The following is a 15,919-nucleotide window of genomic DNA, read 5'->3' on the forward strand; positions in this document are numbered from 1 at the left end:
ATGCGATTTCTTGTCCCACCCTGCCATCCCCATGGTACTTCCCATCCTTCCCACTGGCAGGCCAGGGGGACTGTTGGCTCTGCAGCAGGGTATCATTGAGCTGCTACTATAGCTAAAGGCTTCCCAGCAGCTGCTTGAGGCAGCAGGGACAGAGCAGGGGCAAGTTTTGCTCTCTAGAGGACATGGCTCCATCAGCAATCTCACAACCATGGCTGTCTTGGAAGGTGTCCCAATCCGCTGGGCAGTGCTGGCTTCATGCTCTCCTGGAAGCCCTCTCCATCAGGTAAAATGGAGTACTGAGGAGACAGGATTTAATCAAGTGCACGTGGCTGTGATCAACCTGTTTCTTCCTCCTTTGCCTCACCACAACTGTCACCTGGCTCCACAGCTCGTTTTGCAGCTTGGCTACTTTCTTCTGCTTTGGTGACAGCCATCAATTCACTCATAATCATCACCATCACATGGAAAAAAATGTCTGTCCAAGTCAGTAAACCACACACATGGGGCTAATACCAGTGAATAACGTCACTGCTCAGAGAGTAACAGGTCCTTAAACCCCAGAAAGAAGGGATGAAACTGAGTAGCCAAGAAAGATCACAGAGGAGGTAGCAATCCCTCAGGAATTTGCAAAAGACAGACAGAAAGTAAGCAGAGGCATTGATCAGGTGGAGCAATGTGGTGGAAGGAGGCGTTACCAGGTTTGTTTAGGAAGAACTGAGGATGGCTATCAAATATTTCTGAACTGCGAGCAGGACTATGAACTGGGACAGGATCCTGCAGGATCTGCTTGCAAGAGCTAAAGCCAGGTGGAACAGAGCTCTAGCAAACATCCTCCAGTGAGTACTTCTGGTGGGGCAGGGTGGAGAGAAGAGGCTGGACAGATAGTCCTTTCCTCTTTGAACTTCAGAGATGCCATAGGTGCAGAAAGGAGGCATGCAGAGGTGTCCACACACAAGCCTTTCCATTCTTCACCTGTCATGGCAGAAATCATTTGAGTATGACTAGTGACTGCTGTGGAGTTTGCATCATCAAGCTGTTGGCACAGACAGCTGGCTTCCTTGTACATCAGCCGGTGTGGCAAAAGTCCTGTGATGTGGTTGCAGAGGCAAAGACAATGGAGGTGGACAAGGGAAAAGAAGGACATGTGAGCAGCAGACAGTGTTTCACTGCTTGGGGCTGCCCAGGGGAGAGGCTGCCAGCTACCCTGTTCACACTCAGGTCCCTATGCCCTCTCTTTACCCTTCCCACCCATGCTCTGATGTGCCCTTAACAGTCTGGATTTCCTACCACGATGTTTTCATTTTGGTTGCCTCCCTCTTGAGAGTTTCAAGGTGCTACACAAAATCAGCAAGTTAGGAAGAAGGGAAATGGAGGCCTGTTGCAGGAATACCACCCAGGTCATTTGGCATCACATTAATATGTCCCTCCATTCTGCATATGTACAGGTGGATTGTGTCATTCGTATATGAATGCTGTGGGCCAGTGAGTGAGGTTGAGTGGGGACAATGGGTTAACTGTGGCCACAGGATCCTTCAGTGGCTCTGCTGCATCCATTCCCCTCTGCCCCACACTATTCTTCCTGTTTGGGAATTGAGTGGCTACTCATGGCTGGAAAACGGGTTTCTTCACTTTGTTCATCTGTAGCGAACAGTCAGAAACTCCCGAGTTCCTCTTGGAGGGGTCATGGCTAGGGGATGGCCAGCTGTTGCCAAACTTTCCTCCTCCAGTAGCTCCTTCTGAACAGAGACCATGGCATCTTGTAGCTGGTGAGACCATGCTTTGGCATGACTGGCACCTTCAGGGTCCCTCTTCCTGGTGTTCTCCTCTGGGACCTCAGTCACCTCAGTGTTGCCTCCATAGAAACCTCTGATGCTGTTGGTGAAACCTTTATCCACATTGACCACGTGGACTTTCTTTCCAACTCTCTTCCTCTTCTTCCTGGTCTTGTTCTGGAAGAGGCAGGTGAAGACCTGCTTGAAACGCTTGCGGAAATGCTTGGAGATGAGGGCGTAGACAATGGGGTTGAGGCAGGAATTGGCATACGAAAGGCAGTGGGAAGCCAAGCGGCAAGCGTAAGTCGCTTGGTTGAAGGGGAAGTGGCCAAACCAAAAGCACAGAATGACCAGGTGGTGGGGCAGCCAACAGAGGCAGAAAAGGATGGCCACAGCCACAATCATCTTGGTGACCTTACACTTGGCCTTCCGGGACTCCGAGATCCTTTCTATGGGGTCTACGGAGGTCCACAGGAACTTGATGGTCCTGGCATATGCCAGGCTTACCACAGTCACGGGCAGGAGGTATCCAAAGACAAATGTGAGGATGTCCAGAACCTTTCGGCGCTGGTCCTCCCAGATGGGGATGCAGATGGGCACCCCTTGGTAATGGACAATCTGGTAGTAACTGAGGTAAGGCCCTGCAAAGAGCAGCGACAGTGACCAGATTGCTACAATGGCCACTCCTGCATTTCGGGAGGTGCGGAGATCCCGGGACTTCAGTGGATAGCGAATAGCCAGGTACCTAACGAGGAGAGGAAGGAGAAGGAGAGACCGAACACAACACGGGTGAGATGAGGTGTCTCTCCTGCCCTGTGGAGCTGCCATCTGTGCACTCCTTCCCATGCAGCCACTCATCTCTCCCACTTCTCTTGGTAAGGGGTGTTAGGGTGAATTCACATGGGGATCAGGGTCATCCCAACCAGCAGGTCTGGGATCTCTGTCACCTGCTCTGCTGTGCTAGCTTGGGAAGGACAAGCAGCATGCCTCTTGAACCAGGGAAGAGAAGGATAAGAGCAGGATCCAGAGGGATGTTTCTCCTGTGGTATGTTTCATGCCCTGGGGCTTTTGCGGTTCTTGTTTTTTGTGTGGTGGGCACCAAACCTCAGCACATGCCTGCACTCCTCCTTCCCAAGTAAGGGCTGGGTAACCAGGCCGAGAACTTGGCTTGGTGATGGGAGAGGGCACGTGGACCTGGAGAGGCTGGCTCTGCTGGTCCTGCTATCCCTGCCTCTGGGGAGACCCTACCTGCTTATTACAGGATGCTCAACAGGGTAAGGACTGGCCTTTCCCCCAGCTCTTAGATCAAGAGTGGCAAACACATTGTCCCTGAGCTAAGGCACTCAAAGGGAAGGGGGCACTTACCTGTCAACAGAGACGGCGGCCAGGGTGAAGCTGCTGGCATACATGGTGAGGTAGATGAGGAAATGCACAGCTTTGCAAGCAAAGGCCCCAAAGAGCCACCCATCCAGGGTGTAAATGGTGGCCTGGAAGGGGACACAGCAGATGATGAAGCACAGGTCGGCCATGGCCAGGTTAAGGATGAAGAGATTGGTGGTGTTGTACTTGACTTGGCCGTTCCGCAGCAGCACAGCCAGCACCAGTCCATTCCCTACAGTACCCAGGAGGAAGATGAGGGAGAAGATGACAGGCACAATGATCCCTGCTGCTCGTAGCTCCGGGCTGTCAGAAGAGGCATTCCATCCCCCTGACATCTCCCCATCTGACCGTGGGGACCTGCATGGGGGGAAAGGGAGACACAGCACCTGTGCAGGGCCATGGGCATGTGGGTGCTGGATGGTGTGTTGACCACAGTGGCCACCCGAGCTCTGGCCCTTTGGTGCCTGATCCCGGCCTTTGTTTGATGCCCATGTTTCTCCCAGAGATGCCAATCCCAACCAGACAATTAAGTGATGACACCAAGATCCTCATGGCGTTACTGGCAAGAATGCCGTTGGGATCAGTCAGTTCACATCTGCCTGGCTTGAGTGGAGCTGAAGCCCTCTTCTCCTGCCCAGATTCACATCCCCACCATGGCATCTCCTGTGCTCCCAGCCCTCTGAAGCTGTCTCAAGCCCTGTCCTGCTGCCTGGCCTCCCCTACATTCCTCCTACAATCCCAAAACTGCTAAACCTCTTGGGATTGCTTGCTTTGGCAAGTCTAAATCCTAGCTGATGTTAACAGGGCTCAGCTGCAAGGCCACGGGGAAGGGGGTGGTGGTCCCACGTGGGCTGAGAGTGGTCCTGGCACATCAACTTAGGGCTGTGCCATCTCTGGCAGCGGAGACCTGATGACACCCCACAGCAGCAGCACCCCACCATACTCCTGCCTCAAGGAAGCTCCTTAAGCTGGGACCACTTCCACCCCAGAACTGGCTGCTCCTTGCTCCCTGTGCAGTATAGTTATGCTCTATGGAGGAAGGGCACCTTAGGGCACCTTTTCCTGATGCTGAGAGGTGGTCACAGGTTGGATGGTGGCAGCTAGGAGAGGATAAGGGGAAGACCTCAGTGTTGCCTGAAACACAACACAATGACCATTGTGAAGAAGCACACTATTACTGCAGCTCAAAATACTGTGATTTGCTCCAAAACTTCCTCCAGCCCTGAGCAACACTCAGGTGGGGTGCATTAACAGCCTATGTCCTAACAAGCCTTCCCCATGTTGTGCTATCATTAGAACAAATTGTCCTTCGCTGAGCAGCAACCAGGAGGGAAAGACACGTTATCTAGCAACTGTTGACATGCAATTAACTCTTTTTTGGGTCATGCAAGCTCCTTCACTGCATGCTCCCCCATCCCTCAGCTCATACTACTTCTCCTACTCAGCGGCCTCTCTGTATCACACCAAAACGTCGTCGTCCCTGCCTCTCTGATTCTGCAGTCCCCCCTGTCCTACTGGTAACTATCTGGCTCCTCCACCTGCCCCCATGGGATGTCCTTGTCTCCCCTTGTGCATGCACCTCACACATAGACTATGGGGAACCTCTGGGCACCCATGTGTCCCTGCTCAGGGAGCCCGAGGCCATCTCTCAGCTTGGCAAGCTGGCACTCACCTCTGCGAGGAAGGGCCTGCAGTTTTGCTGCTTGCTCAGGGGAGACCTCCGGTCCAGCCCAGGCAGCAGTGGTGGAGAGGAGGATAAGGGCCACCGAATAGTTTGGCGAGGCAGCACTGTCACCCCTGCCTGGTGTTCCGCTGCCTCCTCCTGCCTGCCGCCAGCTCTGCTCTCTCTTCTCCTGGCTCCCCCACGAGTCTCTCTCGTTCTGAAGCTCTTCTCTCTCTGTCTCCCCCTTTTCCCTCCCTCTGCTCTTGCTGCTGATCCATTGATCTCTGTTGTGTTTTTTTTCCCCTCTCCCTGAGGTTGGATTTGGAGTTAACTCCTCTCTGCCCAGCCTTCCAGCAGGCTCAGCCGCTTCCTGCTCCAGTGAGGAGGGGGTGGCAGAGAAAAAGCCCACTGCTCTCCAGTGGGAGAGGAAGGATGGAGGGGGGCAGGGTCCCATGGACCCCTGTGGGCCTTGCAGTCACCCCTCAATGCTGCGTGTTCAGGACATGTTGCCCAGCACCTCAAGGGAACATTAATATCCCACCATGGTGAGCCTGGCCCCTGCCCTGTCCTTGGAGTATTAGCAATTAATTGATGTTACTAGCTCTTATTAATTAATTATTAGTAGCATGGCACAGAGCAGACCAAGTATCTCCCACAATGTCTGACCCGGAGAAGGAGGGGAAAGCAGATTTGGGGTTCCATCCAGCCCAGGTCTGCCCTCCACCAGCATTTCTGGGGCACTGCAGTGCAGGGAGGGAGGACAAGCCATCCAGGGGGACCATCTCCGGAGGTTCAGCTTCATCACTGATGTGGCAAGAGGTGACAGTGACCCACGCAGCCCTCCTGCTGCCAGCCATGTCCACCCCTGCAGTGGGATTTGTGCCTTGCAGACTTCCAGGTGTGCTGAGGCTGAGCGTGGCTTGATAGTCCTTTCCTGACAAGACCTGAAGGCCACCAACTTCCTTTCACTGGGAAGATCCTGGATGCCTCCTCAAATGCTGGAGCAGGATGTGGAGGAGGAGGTGCTGGCCCCTTCCCCTCTACAGCAGCCCCGATGCCCCTGTTGGCATCATCCCTTGGCCTGGCAGGAGGGACAACATGGCCTGTCCTTCCCGCCTGCCGCTCCGGCAGGAGGGAGCGAGGTGTCCCTGCCGGCTCGCTATCAGCCACCGCCACCGTAACCAGGGAAAAGGGGAAGGCTGTGCCTCAGGACACGGTGATAACCCAGGGGATGCAGCAGAGCACAAGCCCGCAGACTGGCACTGTCTGCCTCAGCACCACACGCCATGGAGGGACCGCACCGCAGCTGCCTCCTCCTCCTCCTCCTCCTCCTCCTCTGCCTGCTCCTGCTGCCGGGCGCCCTGAGCCCGCCGCCATCTCTGGAAGAATCCCAGGAGCCATTGCTGCCAACGTCCAGCACCACTGATCCTGCTGCCCACCTGCTGCGCAGCCGCCCCTCGGCCCCGGTGCGGCCCTACAGCCTGTCGCTCTCCCCCGAGGACTACCGCTACTCCCCCAAGCCCCGGCACCTGCGGCCCGGGCGGCTGCGCCGGCTCCTGGGCTTGGCCTTCGACCCCTTCTGGATGGCCATTGAGGAGCCCTGGGGCCACAACGGCAGCATCCTCAAGGAGAACCTGGAGTCCCTGAGCCGGGACCTGGCGGAGGGTGCTGGGCGCTACCGCCGCAAGCTGTGGCGCGAGGTGGAGGGGCTGGAGCTGCCCACCTTGCTGCCCCCCAGCCCGGGGCTGCCCCCCGAGCTGCCGGGGGCCCTGGCCCACCGCCTGCGGCAGTGGCTGGTGGAGCAGGCCGCCTGTCGCCTCACCTCTGCCTGGGTTGACCTGGGACCCGTCTTCTGGCCCCGCTGGGTGCGCCACACCGCCTGCAACACCGGCCCCCCCAGCTGCTCCTGGCCCCCTGGCATGACCTGCCGCCCTGCGCAGGTCACCCACATCAAGCTGCTGGCCTGGCATTGCTGGGGACCACAGTCCCCCGGCCCCTTGCACTGCGCCTGGCAGCAGATCCCCTACCCTGTGGTGGCCGCCTGCAAGTGCTCCTGCCGCTGAGGGGCTGCGGAGGGACCCCCTGGTACCTGGTCTTGCAAACAAATGGCCTGAAAAGGTGAGCGGCTGCCTGGACTTACCCTCAGGGCCAGGGAGCTGGGCGGATAATCCCCCAAACGGAGAAATAAACCTCCAGAAGGGAAGTGGGGATCAGCTGCAGTCATTACTGTTTCTTGCCAAAACCCCTGGGCAGCACAGGGAGGCATTAGTGGCGGTGAAAGCCCTTGTGCAGCATTTATCTCCTGCAAAGTATATGGGATGGGAAAATTGTGGCACCCAGCGGGAGGTTCAGACCCCAGCTGCATCAGCCCTGGTGGTCTCTGCCCAAGCTGAGGCATCGCTGCCTGCCTGGGCAGGACTGCGGGCAGTGAGTGAGGGCAGAGGGATGCCACGGAAAAATGGTAGGGGGAGGTGGGTTGCAGCTCAGGGTGGAGACTGTGGAGATAGGGCTGGAGGGTGTCAGCAGGAAGGAGGGCAGGTTTGGGACTGCAACGAGGTGGCCTGGTGAGGGTGGAAGAAGGGAAGGGTGGGCAGGGACCGAGGGCTGGAAGCATCTGTCAGGGTGGGTGTGTAGACAAGCGGGATGGGACAGCACAGTCCCCTGCTTGAATGTACGATGTGTGAGATACAGGCATCCCACACCTACCCCGCATGGTGTGCAGGGTGATGGCTTGAGACCTGGGAGGAAGCCTGGCAGAGCAGCGTACGGGTGGGTCAGTGAGTGAGGCGTGGGAACTGCATCCTCAAAAAGAGGTGTCTGCCTCTACATTCCACCCAGCAAAAAGTCCTATGCTTTCTTGGCTAAAAGCTGCAAAGAGCTGCAGATTGGACCTAGGACAGGTCTTGAAGAAATAAAGAGCTGGAGGCTTTCCATGGGAATGCAATATTAACATGATGCCTGCAGTCGATGGGCACTGCATTGTTCATTTCCAGCATGCCATCATCTGACCCTCTTGCTTTCCCCAGGCTCCAGAGCTCCCTGTGCCGTGCAAACTGCAGTCTGCTGCAGAGCCTGGCCTTGAAGCAGGCGGAGAGGCAGCCAGAGCGTGGGGGGTTGGGTGCTGAGGGGCCTGAGAGAGACTGAGGTCAGGATGCCTGGTGAGGAGGAGGAGGAGAAGCAGGGAGCCCACATGTACATGAAAACAAGTGTGTGCATTGCAGGGGAGGGAGGCTGCTGCTGCTTTTGTTCGCAGCTGAGCAGTGAAACATCTGTATGTCTGCTCTCCCACTGAGGAGGACTTGAAAGCTGGAGCAGGGTTAAACTGCTTGCGTTGGGTTCCCTGAGTTCAGCAGAGACATCAGCAGGGCTGCCTGCAGAAGCCCAGGGGAGAGGGGGAGGCCTGGGCTGGGGACCAGCAGGAGGAAGGGAGGGAGGGAGCATGGTACAGGTGTGTGGTGGAGATGTGCAAGTAGCGGGGGCCAAGTAGGGGGTGCACATGCATCAGGCTCAAAACAGCAGTGATGCAGTTTAGGGACTCAAACCCCCTGAACCAAAGCCCATCTGGCTCAAGTGTCATCTCCTCCAGGTTGCAACAAGGGCCTGAGCTCAACCCCCTGCTGTTTCCCCACTACATTCCCCGTTCCCAAAATGGTGCCCGTTGATAAGGGGGAATGGTTTGCAGCACCATGAGGGCCTGGTGCCACACGAAGAGAACTCCGTATCACACTTTATCAGCAGGCTGCGCTCAGGGCCCTGTGCAGATGGAAAATTAAATAAAATCAGCACACAGTTACACTGCTAGCTGCCCTAACAAGATCCAGTGGCAACTCTATGGAAAATGCATTTCTTCCCGGCCCTCCGTTTCTTGTAAAGCCTTACAGCCCTGGATTAAATTCTGTATTCTTCTGCAGCAGTTCAGGTCAGACGTGTTATTGCCCTGTAGCTTGCTGTCTGACTGCCTAATAGCAGTTAGCATTTCTGGAGCAAGTCTTTGCTGATGTGACCCAGCACTCCAGCACCCAAGCACAGCACACCCTCATTTCAGCTGGAGTCTGGCAGTGGCTGCAGGCAGATGGCACTCAGCTCAGCATGTGGGCAGACAGCAGGACACATGTGATTTCTCATCTGCAGCAAAACCAATGCAAATAAAGCAATCCTGAGAAATGCCCAGGACTCACTTGTTCCTGCCTAAGCAGCAAATAGCTACCCCAGCACAGTGTGGAGGAACAAATCCAGAGATCTCAGCCTGCTGTATATTCTCTGCTGCGGGAAAATTGCACCTGACAGAGTAAAATTTTCTGTCACTTGTTCCGCCCCCAGCCTCAGTCCCAGGTCCTCTTGCCATGCTGCAGGTCTCTGCTGCTTCGGCTTATCTGCTGCCCAATGGCCTCTCTGGGGCAAGATGCAGCTCCCAGGGCAGATTTGGGAGCACCACAGTGATGGGCAAAGCCTTACAGCTGGCCCTCAGGACCAAGCAAGCCTGACACCTAACACTTGAGAGTGAGAAGGGGAGAAAGGAGGACCAGAGCTTCGGCTGGCTTATGTCCTCTTTCCCAAACCAGCCACTGGTGGCATGGGTTGCCTTGGGATACTCCCCTGCCTTGGTGGGGAATTACAGGTGGCAGATCTGCCGGGGTGACACTGCTGGACCAACACTGCTGGACCCGCAGGAGAGCGTGGAGGAAGCAGGTGATCTCAGGCATACCAGCAATGCTACATTTCCATCGGCACAAGAGAGCAGGAGCTGCACAGCTTCAGCACCCAGACTGAGGCTTCAGGGAAGACACAGCAGAGTGTCTAGTCAGAGGGAGAGAGGATGGGGATGGGCTGCAGCTCCTGGATGAGAAAACAAGAGCCAAATATGTGCTGCACTGCAGGACTGCTTTAATGACATATGAGCTGGTTGCCAGTGCTGCTGCCAGCACGATGCAACAACCACAGCTTCCTGCAGGTTGTGATGTCTTGAGGATCGGTCCTGCTCTTGGCAGCATGCTGCTCAAGCCCATCCTCCCAGTACATGTATTTGGTTGTGAGCAGGGACAGTGCCAGAGGAGGTATTTGCTGGCCCCTTAAGGCAGCGCTCCGTGTTTCCGTCCCACCTCAGTGAAGGCTTCCACGCAGCGGTCAATGTCCTCATTGCTGTGCACGGCTGAGATCTGGACCCGGATGCGGGCCTTTCCTTTGGGGACCACAGGGTAGCTGAATCCAATGACATAAATGCCTGGGGAGGAAACACAGGGAGTTGAAACTGGCTGGGAGGGAGTGAGGGAGGCTGAGGTGGTACTGGGTACTTTTTGGATCCTTCCTCCCCTCTCAGTAACCATTTCCAGGCTTCAGGGTTTTCTAGTGGCATCTCCTCCCAGGCATGGAACTGAAGGTTAGGGCCAGTGGTGGGGATGGAGTCCAGCATGTCAGGACAGGAGGGCTAATTTAACACATACCCCTCCAACAGAGAAAGAAGGTAAAGTCAGCAATATCTGGGAGAGACCTAGAGGACATTTGCATCTGGAGGGTAGAGAAATAACAGATTTCATGCAGGAACATCCTCTGGAGGAGGGATGGTGGTAGTACCACCACCAGCTGTCCCTTCCCTCAAGCCATGTGTCTGCATCCAGAGCTCCCTCCCCAGTTCACCTCTCTTCAGCATGTCCTCAGCCATCACCGCAGCCAGCCGAGCGTCCCCAAGCATGACAGGACAGATGGGGTGGTCTTTCCCTGAGATGGTGAAGCCGGCTGCTGTCATCTTGCTTCTGAACCTGGTGAAGAGAACAAGAGGATGAGTAAAAACCTCATCACCCCTGTCCTTGAGGACTGCTGACTCGCTTTCCCCTGGGAGCCGGGGACACCGAGGGCTGGGTGTGGTTTTGCTCCACCACGCATCTCCTGTGCAGGGAAGGGATCTCTTTTTGGAGTGACCTCCTGCCATATCCTGCTCAGCTCCATGTGACTGCAGCTGCTTGAGTGGCAGGTGTGCCTCAGCATGCAGCGCATCCAGAGGTGACACACCTGCCTGCACATGTGTCTGACAGAGGCACATCCTGCGGTTTCCCCTGAGCACCCCCTGGCCATGACTTGCAAACTACCTTCATGGTTATCGCTGCGGGGTGAATAAACACACAAAGACAACTCACTCCTAACGAACCTCTCCCCCTGCTCCCACCCCAATATGGCCCACTCACCGCTGGGTCTTGGCAGTCATGGACTGTGCAATGGCATTGCTTTCCATGAGCAGGTCCAGGGCCTTGGATGCACAGGCCACCACAGGAGGGGGTAGGCTGTTGGAGAAGAGGTACGGGCGGGAACGCTGGCGGAGCAAATCGATGAGGGGTTTGGGGCCAGTTGTGTACCCACCTGCAGATGGAGGAAAGATAAATGGACAAGGCACCCCAGGGTGACCTGTTCGGGGGGGGGGGGGGGGGGGGGGGCTTGATAAAGCCAACCTGTCAACTACAGTGGGAATTTCAGTACAAACCAGGCCTAAAGAAAATCACAGCTGATACCTTTTACCAAGAGCTTCCACCTTGACCCCAAAAGCAAATGCAAGGGGAAGATGACAGTGGAAGGAGCACATGACAAGACCTCTCTTGACCCTGCAGCAAATTGAGCTTCATGCTCCCAGTAAAAAAAGGACAACATGCATTTGTTGCTCTATCATTAGGCAGAGGAAGGAAACATCAAAGTGATGCTGTGGAGTTCTTTAGGGCATGGAGGGCCTTCGACAGGAAAACGCCTTCACCTGCAGCTCCTCCAAGAGCTTTTCCCAGGGTGGAGTTGACAATGGTGACTTTGTCCATCACTCCCAGGAGCTCATCAGTACCCCTGCAGAAAAAGGAATGTCACATTATCAGTGGTGCCAGCATGCACCAGGGAAGCTGCTCTACCCCTGATGTCTCAAGGGAAACAAAGCGCTGCCAGTCAGGTCTCTGGCGTCCTCCCTTCTGATAAAGGAAAAACACCCCCTGTGGCAGTCCAACCCAAGTGTTGACCTTCCCTTCTGCAGAAAGGGTAAGCTAGCATCTATGGAGGTAAGAGCGTGGGGTTTAAAACCCTCACAGATGACAGAGTGCTCAAACCTCCTGCACAGAAGTTTAATAGTTCAAACAGAGCACTAGCTGTCAACATAGGTCTTGCACATACCTCTGACATGCCACACCGTTAGCATACACCAGGAAAAACCAGTTGCCTGGCTAGAGTAGCTGATGTCCTCTGAGGTGGGCTGTGCACATCGCTGGTGTGCTGCACTAAAAGCACACAGGCCTAAAGCATCCATGTAAAAGTCTATGCTAGTGGAACCAACCGGACATGGCAAACGTGCTTTGCAAACGTGCTCTGCAGCTTCATGTCCTCCAGCCCAAAAAGGCAGGATGGGGCATGGCCACCCAGCTGTTGCCTCTCTTGAAACACAGTGTTGTAGACAACAGCATCAGGTTCAGACTGAAACTAGCATAATACATGAAGCACTCAGTAATCATTCCCTCTCCCTCAAACTCTTGTGCACTTACACACCTCAGTGCAGTCAAACAGTTGTTTTTGCAGCTGGTGGGACAACTGAGCCTACTGGGACACACAAATGAGGCCTACTTCAACTCACAGGATGGCTACCATGCCCCAAGAAAGGAAGATTACAAGACAACCAGACCATCCCATGATTTCTTCCTTATGAAGACTTAAATTTGAGAAGGCTTAGCGCAGCTACAGGGTCTGGAATATATTAAAGCTCAGCACAACTACCTCTTGCATTAGTGATGAAGTGCCACCAGGAGTGGCAACCCTTCTCTTAAAATTGCCTCTTGCACCATCATTATGATCCAGGATGAAGCATTTGCCATGGCCTTGGTGAGAAAATGAGACAAGTTTTCTTGCTTATTTCTCACTTTTCACCCATTTCACAGCTTGATGTGGATTCACCAGCTTCCCACATGAAATCTGTCTACACAGGAGAGAGCTGGAAGGGAGCTCTTCATAGAGCAACTTTTGGCTTTTTCAGAGATAGCTTTCTCCTCATCTCCTGCACTATCCCTCCATCTGAGGGGGGACCCATTGCTCATTCCCACAGGTGTTGCCTCACACGGGTCTCTACCTTACAGTAAAGAGCAGGAAGGACCACACAAGGACCACGCTTGGCACTCATGTGCCTGAAAAACCAAGCATGTGAAGCATCTTTTCTTGGCAAACACATGCAGCAAGTGCACTGATTGGCATCTGGAGGATCTCCAGGGGATGAAGAGAAAAGCTGCCCTGAGGGAATTAATAAATCTGTGCAAGCCAACTCCACAAAACGCCCTAGACCCAAGCATTTGAAAGTGATATCTGAGAGGAGAAGGACTGGGAAATCAGGAAGTCCAACTGCTTGCCAGGAGAGATAGACGAGATGGTCGCACCACCCCTTACACACTGAGAAGCAGCTGTCACGTTGAAACGGATCATTGCTCAAGTATCTCCCTTCAATGACCTCAGATGCTCCAAAGGTGGGGCGCAAGAAATGGTGGCTCCAGGAGTCTCCACACAAAAATGTGTTGGTCATCAGCACCTTTGGCCTTGCTTCAGAGGTAGTTTAGGGTCAAAGGGAGAAAGAGGGTTGAAACGGCTGCTTACCGGCCATTGGGTCCCAGGAAGCCTGTGCCATGGCAATCATCAATGAAGACCAGGGCATCATACTTCTGGGCCAGCTGGCACATCTCCCTCAGGGGTGCAATGTCACCGTCCATGGAGAAGGCACCATCGGTGGCCACCAGCCGCAGACGGTATTTCTATGGGAGGGAGAGCAGCATCCTCAGGGGTGAAGACGACACCTTGAGGAGAGGGGCTGGCGAAGGAGACCAGGACACAGTCCAGCTCCTGTAGGGAAGGGATAGATCTAACCAAGAGGGGGAGGGTTGCATTGCAACCAGCTGCTTCCCCCACCTTGCCTACCCATGCCTACCTGTGCCTACTGGGAAAACCAATGCCTATTGCATGGGAAAGGGCAGAGCTCACCCTTTGGGGCTGGTTACTGTGCAGGCAGCACAGCTAAATGAGCACCCTCTCATTGGGTGGGAGCAGACCTCCATACCTGTGCGTCCTGCAGCTTGGCCTCCAGGTCCTGCATGTCCACATGCTTGTAGCGGTACTTGTTAGCCTTGCACAAGCGGATCCCATCAACAATGGAGGCATGGTTCAGCTCATCTGACAGCACTGCATCCTCTGCGGTCAGGAGGGTCTGGCCATGCCGAACAGAAAGGATCATCCTTTGCTCCAGGGTGCCACCTCACTGAGATCTTCCAGCCTCCCTCAGTGCAGAAGACAAGGCTGCGTTTGATTGCAGCTGCCACGTCTCTCCTGGCACGCACAGCTAAACTTTCCGCTTTCCTTCCCAGCCACTATATCCCCTGATTCCCTAGGCCAGGCTCCTGTCTGTGGCTTCTGGGCTCAAAACCTCCCTTCCTTTTCCCTAGAAAGCCTGGGGGATCACCCCTTCCGCCCCACCTATGCTACAAGGAGGGGAACAGACCTCCCAGGAAATGTGAGCTCTCCCCGAAATCTGGAGCTGGCTGGGGAAGGGGGAGGTGAGGGCTGATTAAACAGCTCCGCATGGCTTCTCCAGTCCAAGAGCACCAAGTCAGGGTTCTCCACCACTGGTCACTGCCATCTTTTCTGCAGCACAGACCTCACATCACAGAGCCTCTGGAAAGCACTGGCAGGCACATTGCTGCCACCTCCCTCCTCCATGCACAACACAAGGAAAGCCCTACTAACCTCAAAGATACCAGCATTGGCATCAAAACAGCTGGCATAGAGAATGGCATCTTCCCGACGGTGGAAACGTGTGATCTTCTCCTCCAGGTCCTTGTGTATGCTCTAAAGAGAAGAGAGGAGCAAGCATCACCGAGGGGCACGACAAGTTCTCACTTGCCCTTTGCAGACGCTGACTGCAAAGGGAGGGAACAGCCAGGTTTTATCCAGAAAAGGTGTGTGTGCGTGGGAGAAGTTAGTTGTGTTCGGCAAGCGTTTGCAAATGCAGCCCTAAAATGTGGTTATGGGTTTGGATGCCAGAAGCATAGGAGGAAGACTCCAAGCTCCCCACCCATGGGGAAGCAGCTCTGAGTTTTCTCTGCCCTTAACCAGCTGGTGCTCTGAAAGGGCTCCAGGATGGTTTGTCTGAGCCACTTGAACTCAGACGTGCCGTAATTTTGGCCCTTAAGGGAGAGAAAAAGACATTCATTTTCTGAATTCAGGGAGGTGTTTAGTTTCTTTGCTCTCTGAGGGGCTGTAAGGGTTTAAGCTGGCATATTTCCAGATTTTTGGCAGGCTTTTTTTCCAGGCAGCCATGTGTACCTTAGCGTGGTGCACGCATGCAAGTGCTGAGTGGGGAGTCTGAGCGGAGCCCCTGAGGAAGGCGACCCTGGACCAGGGGATGCTGCCCCGGCGCCCGGTACCTGGGTACCGCAGATGAAGCGGACAGAGCTCAGCCCAGCGCCGAACTTCTCGAGGGCCTCCACGGCAGCACGGATCACCTCGGGGTGGCTGGAGAGCCCCAGGTAGTTATTGGCGCAGAAGTTGAGGATCCCTGCGGGAAGAGAGGGAGAAGCACAGGTGTCGCACCGGGGGAAAAGGTCCAGGGCCCTCCCCGCCGCCCCATACGCACCGCCTCCGCCGCCCGCCAACTGGACGTGGGGACCTTGCCGGGAGGCGATGACCCGCTCGCTCTTCCAAGTGCCGGCGCCTCGGATGTCCTCCAGCTCGCTCTCCAGCCGCCGGCGGAGCTGGGCCGCCGCCGCCCCCGAAGCGGCCCGGTGGCTCCCGGCCCCGCCGTTCCGCAGCACCCGCCGCGCCACGCCGCGCCACATCCCGCTGCCCGCACCGCTCCGCCGGCGGGGGGCGGTGCCCCCGCGGCCAATCGCCATTGGCCTGCCGGGATCCGCCCCCCGGGAGGCGGGGCCGGGGGGAGAGGCGCGGGGCGCCGCCGTGGCTCCGCCCCCTCCCACCCGGCCCCGGCGGCGCGGAGGCGCGGGGAGCTGCGCTAGGAGGTGCTGGTGGGGAGTCTCTGAGCCAGGGGGCTTAGGCACCCCAGAAACAGGTGATTTGGGATCCCTGGAGTCTGAGGGACTTGGGGGAACCCCGATCA

The 15,919-nt window shown here is 55.7% G+C and overlaps 3 protein-coding genes across 3 annotated transcripts; 1 reads left to right on the forward strand and 2 right to left on the reverse strand.

The window, feature by feature from the left end:
• GALR3 (galanin receptor 3) lies at positions 1-6,096 on the reverse strand. The gene is made up of 2 exons (XM_056342069.1): positions 3,138-6,096; positions 1-2,517 (listed from the first exon to the last, which is right to left on the reverse strand). Exons 1-2 carry the CDS (start codon positions 3,485-3,487, stop codon positions 1,635-1,637), a joined length of 1,233 nt encoding a protein of 410 aa, XP_056198044.1. The 5' UTR covers positions 3,488-6,096; the 3' UTR covers positions 1-1,634.
• On the forward strand, positions 6,096-9,538 carry LOC130150805 (noggin-like). Its single transcript, XM_056342075.1, has one exon. The coding sequence runs from the start codon at positions 6,102-6,104 to the stop codon at positions 6,876-6,878; it is 777 nt and encodes a 258-aa protein (XP_056198050.1). The 5' UTR covers positions 6,096-6,101; the 3' UTR covers positions 6,879-9,538.
• A 139-nt stretch (positions 9,539-9,677) lies between these two features.
• GCAT (glycine C-acetyltransferase) lies at positions 9,678-15,713 on the reverse strand. The gene is made up of 9 exons (XM_056342067.1): positions 15,440-15,713; positions 15,231-15,361; positions 14,551-14,652; positions 13,868-14,014; positions 13,411-13,565; positions 11,552-11,634; positions 10,995-11,166; positions 10,450-10,571; positions 9,678-10,036 (listed from the first exon to the last, which is right to left on the reverse strand). Exons 1-9 carry the CDS (start codon positions 15,696-15,698, stop codon positions 9,885-9,887), a joined length of 1,323 nt encoding a protein of 440 aa, XP_056198042.1. The 5' UTR covers positions 15,699-15,713; the 3' UTR covers positions 9,678-9,884.
• Between the last annotated feature and the right edge of the window lie 206 nt (positions 15,714-15,919).

This window comes from Falco biarmicus, chromosome 5 (assembly GCF_023638135.1).
Source record: "Falco biarmicus isolate bFalBia1 chromosome 5, bFalBia1.pri, whole genome shotgun sequence".
Classification (NCBI taxonomy): Eukaryota; Metazoa; Chordata; class Aves; order Falconiformes; family Falconidae; genus Falco; species Falco biarmicus.

Coding starts and splice junctions, on each gene's coding strand:
- GALR3 (XM_056342069.1), bottom strand. CDS start 3,487: ATGTCAGGGGGATGGAATGCCTCTTCTGACAGCCCGGAGCTACGAGCA. Junction 2,518..3,137: donor GCCGCCGTCTCTGTTGACAG/GTAAGTGCCCCC, acceptor TCTCCTCGTTAG/GTACCTGGCTATTCGCTATC.
- LOC130150805 (XM_056342075.1), top strand. CDS start 6,102: ATGGAGGGACCGCACCGCAGCTGCCTCCTCCTCCTCCTCCTCCTCCTC.
- GCAT (XM_056342067.1), bottom strand. CDS start 15,698: ATGGCGATTGGCCGCGGGGGCACCGCCCCCCGCCGGCGGAGCGGTGCG. Junction 14,653..15,230: donor GCTTCATCTGCGGTACCCAG/GTACCGGGCGCC, acceptor TCTTCTCTTTAG/AGCATACACAAGGACCTGGA. Junction 11,635..13,410: donor TTCCTGGGACCCAATGGCCG/GTAAGCAGCCGT, acceptor CTTTTTCTGCAG/GGGTACTGATGAGCTCCTGG.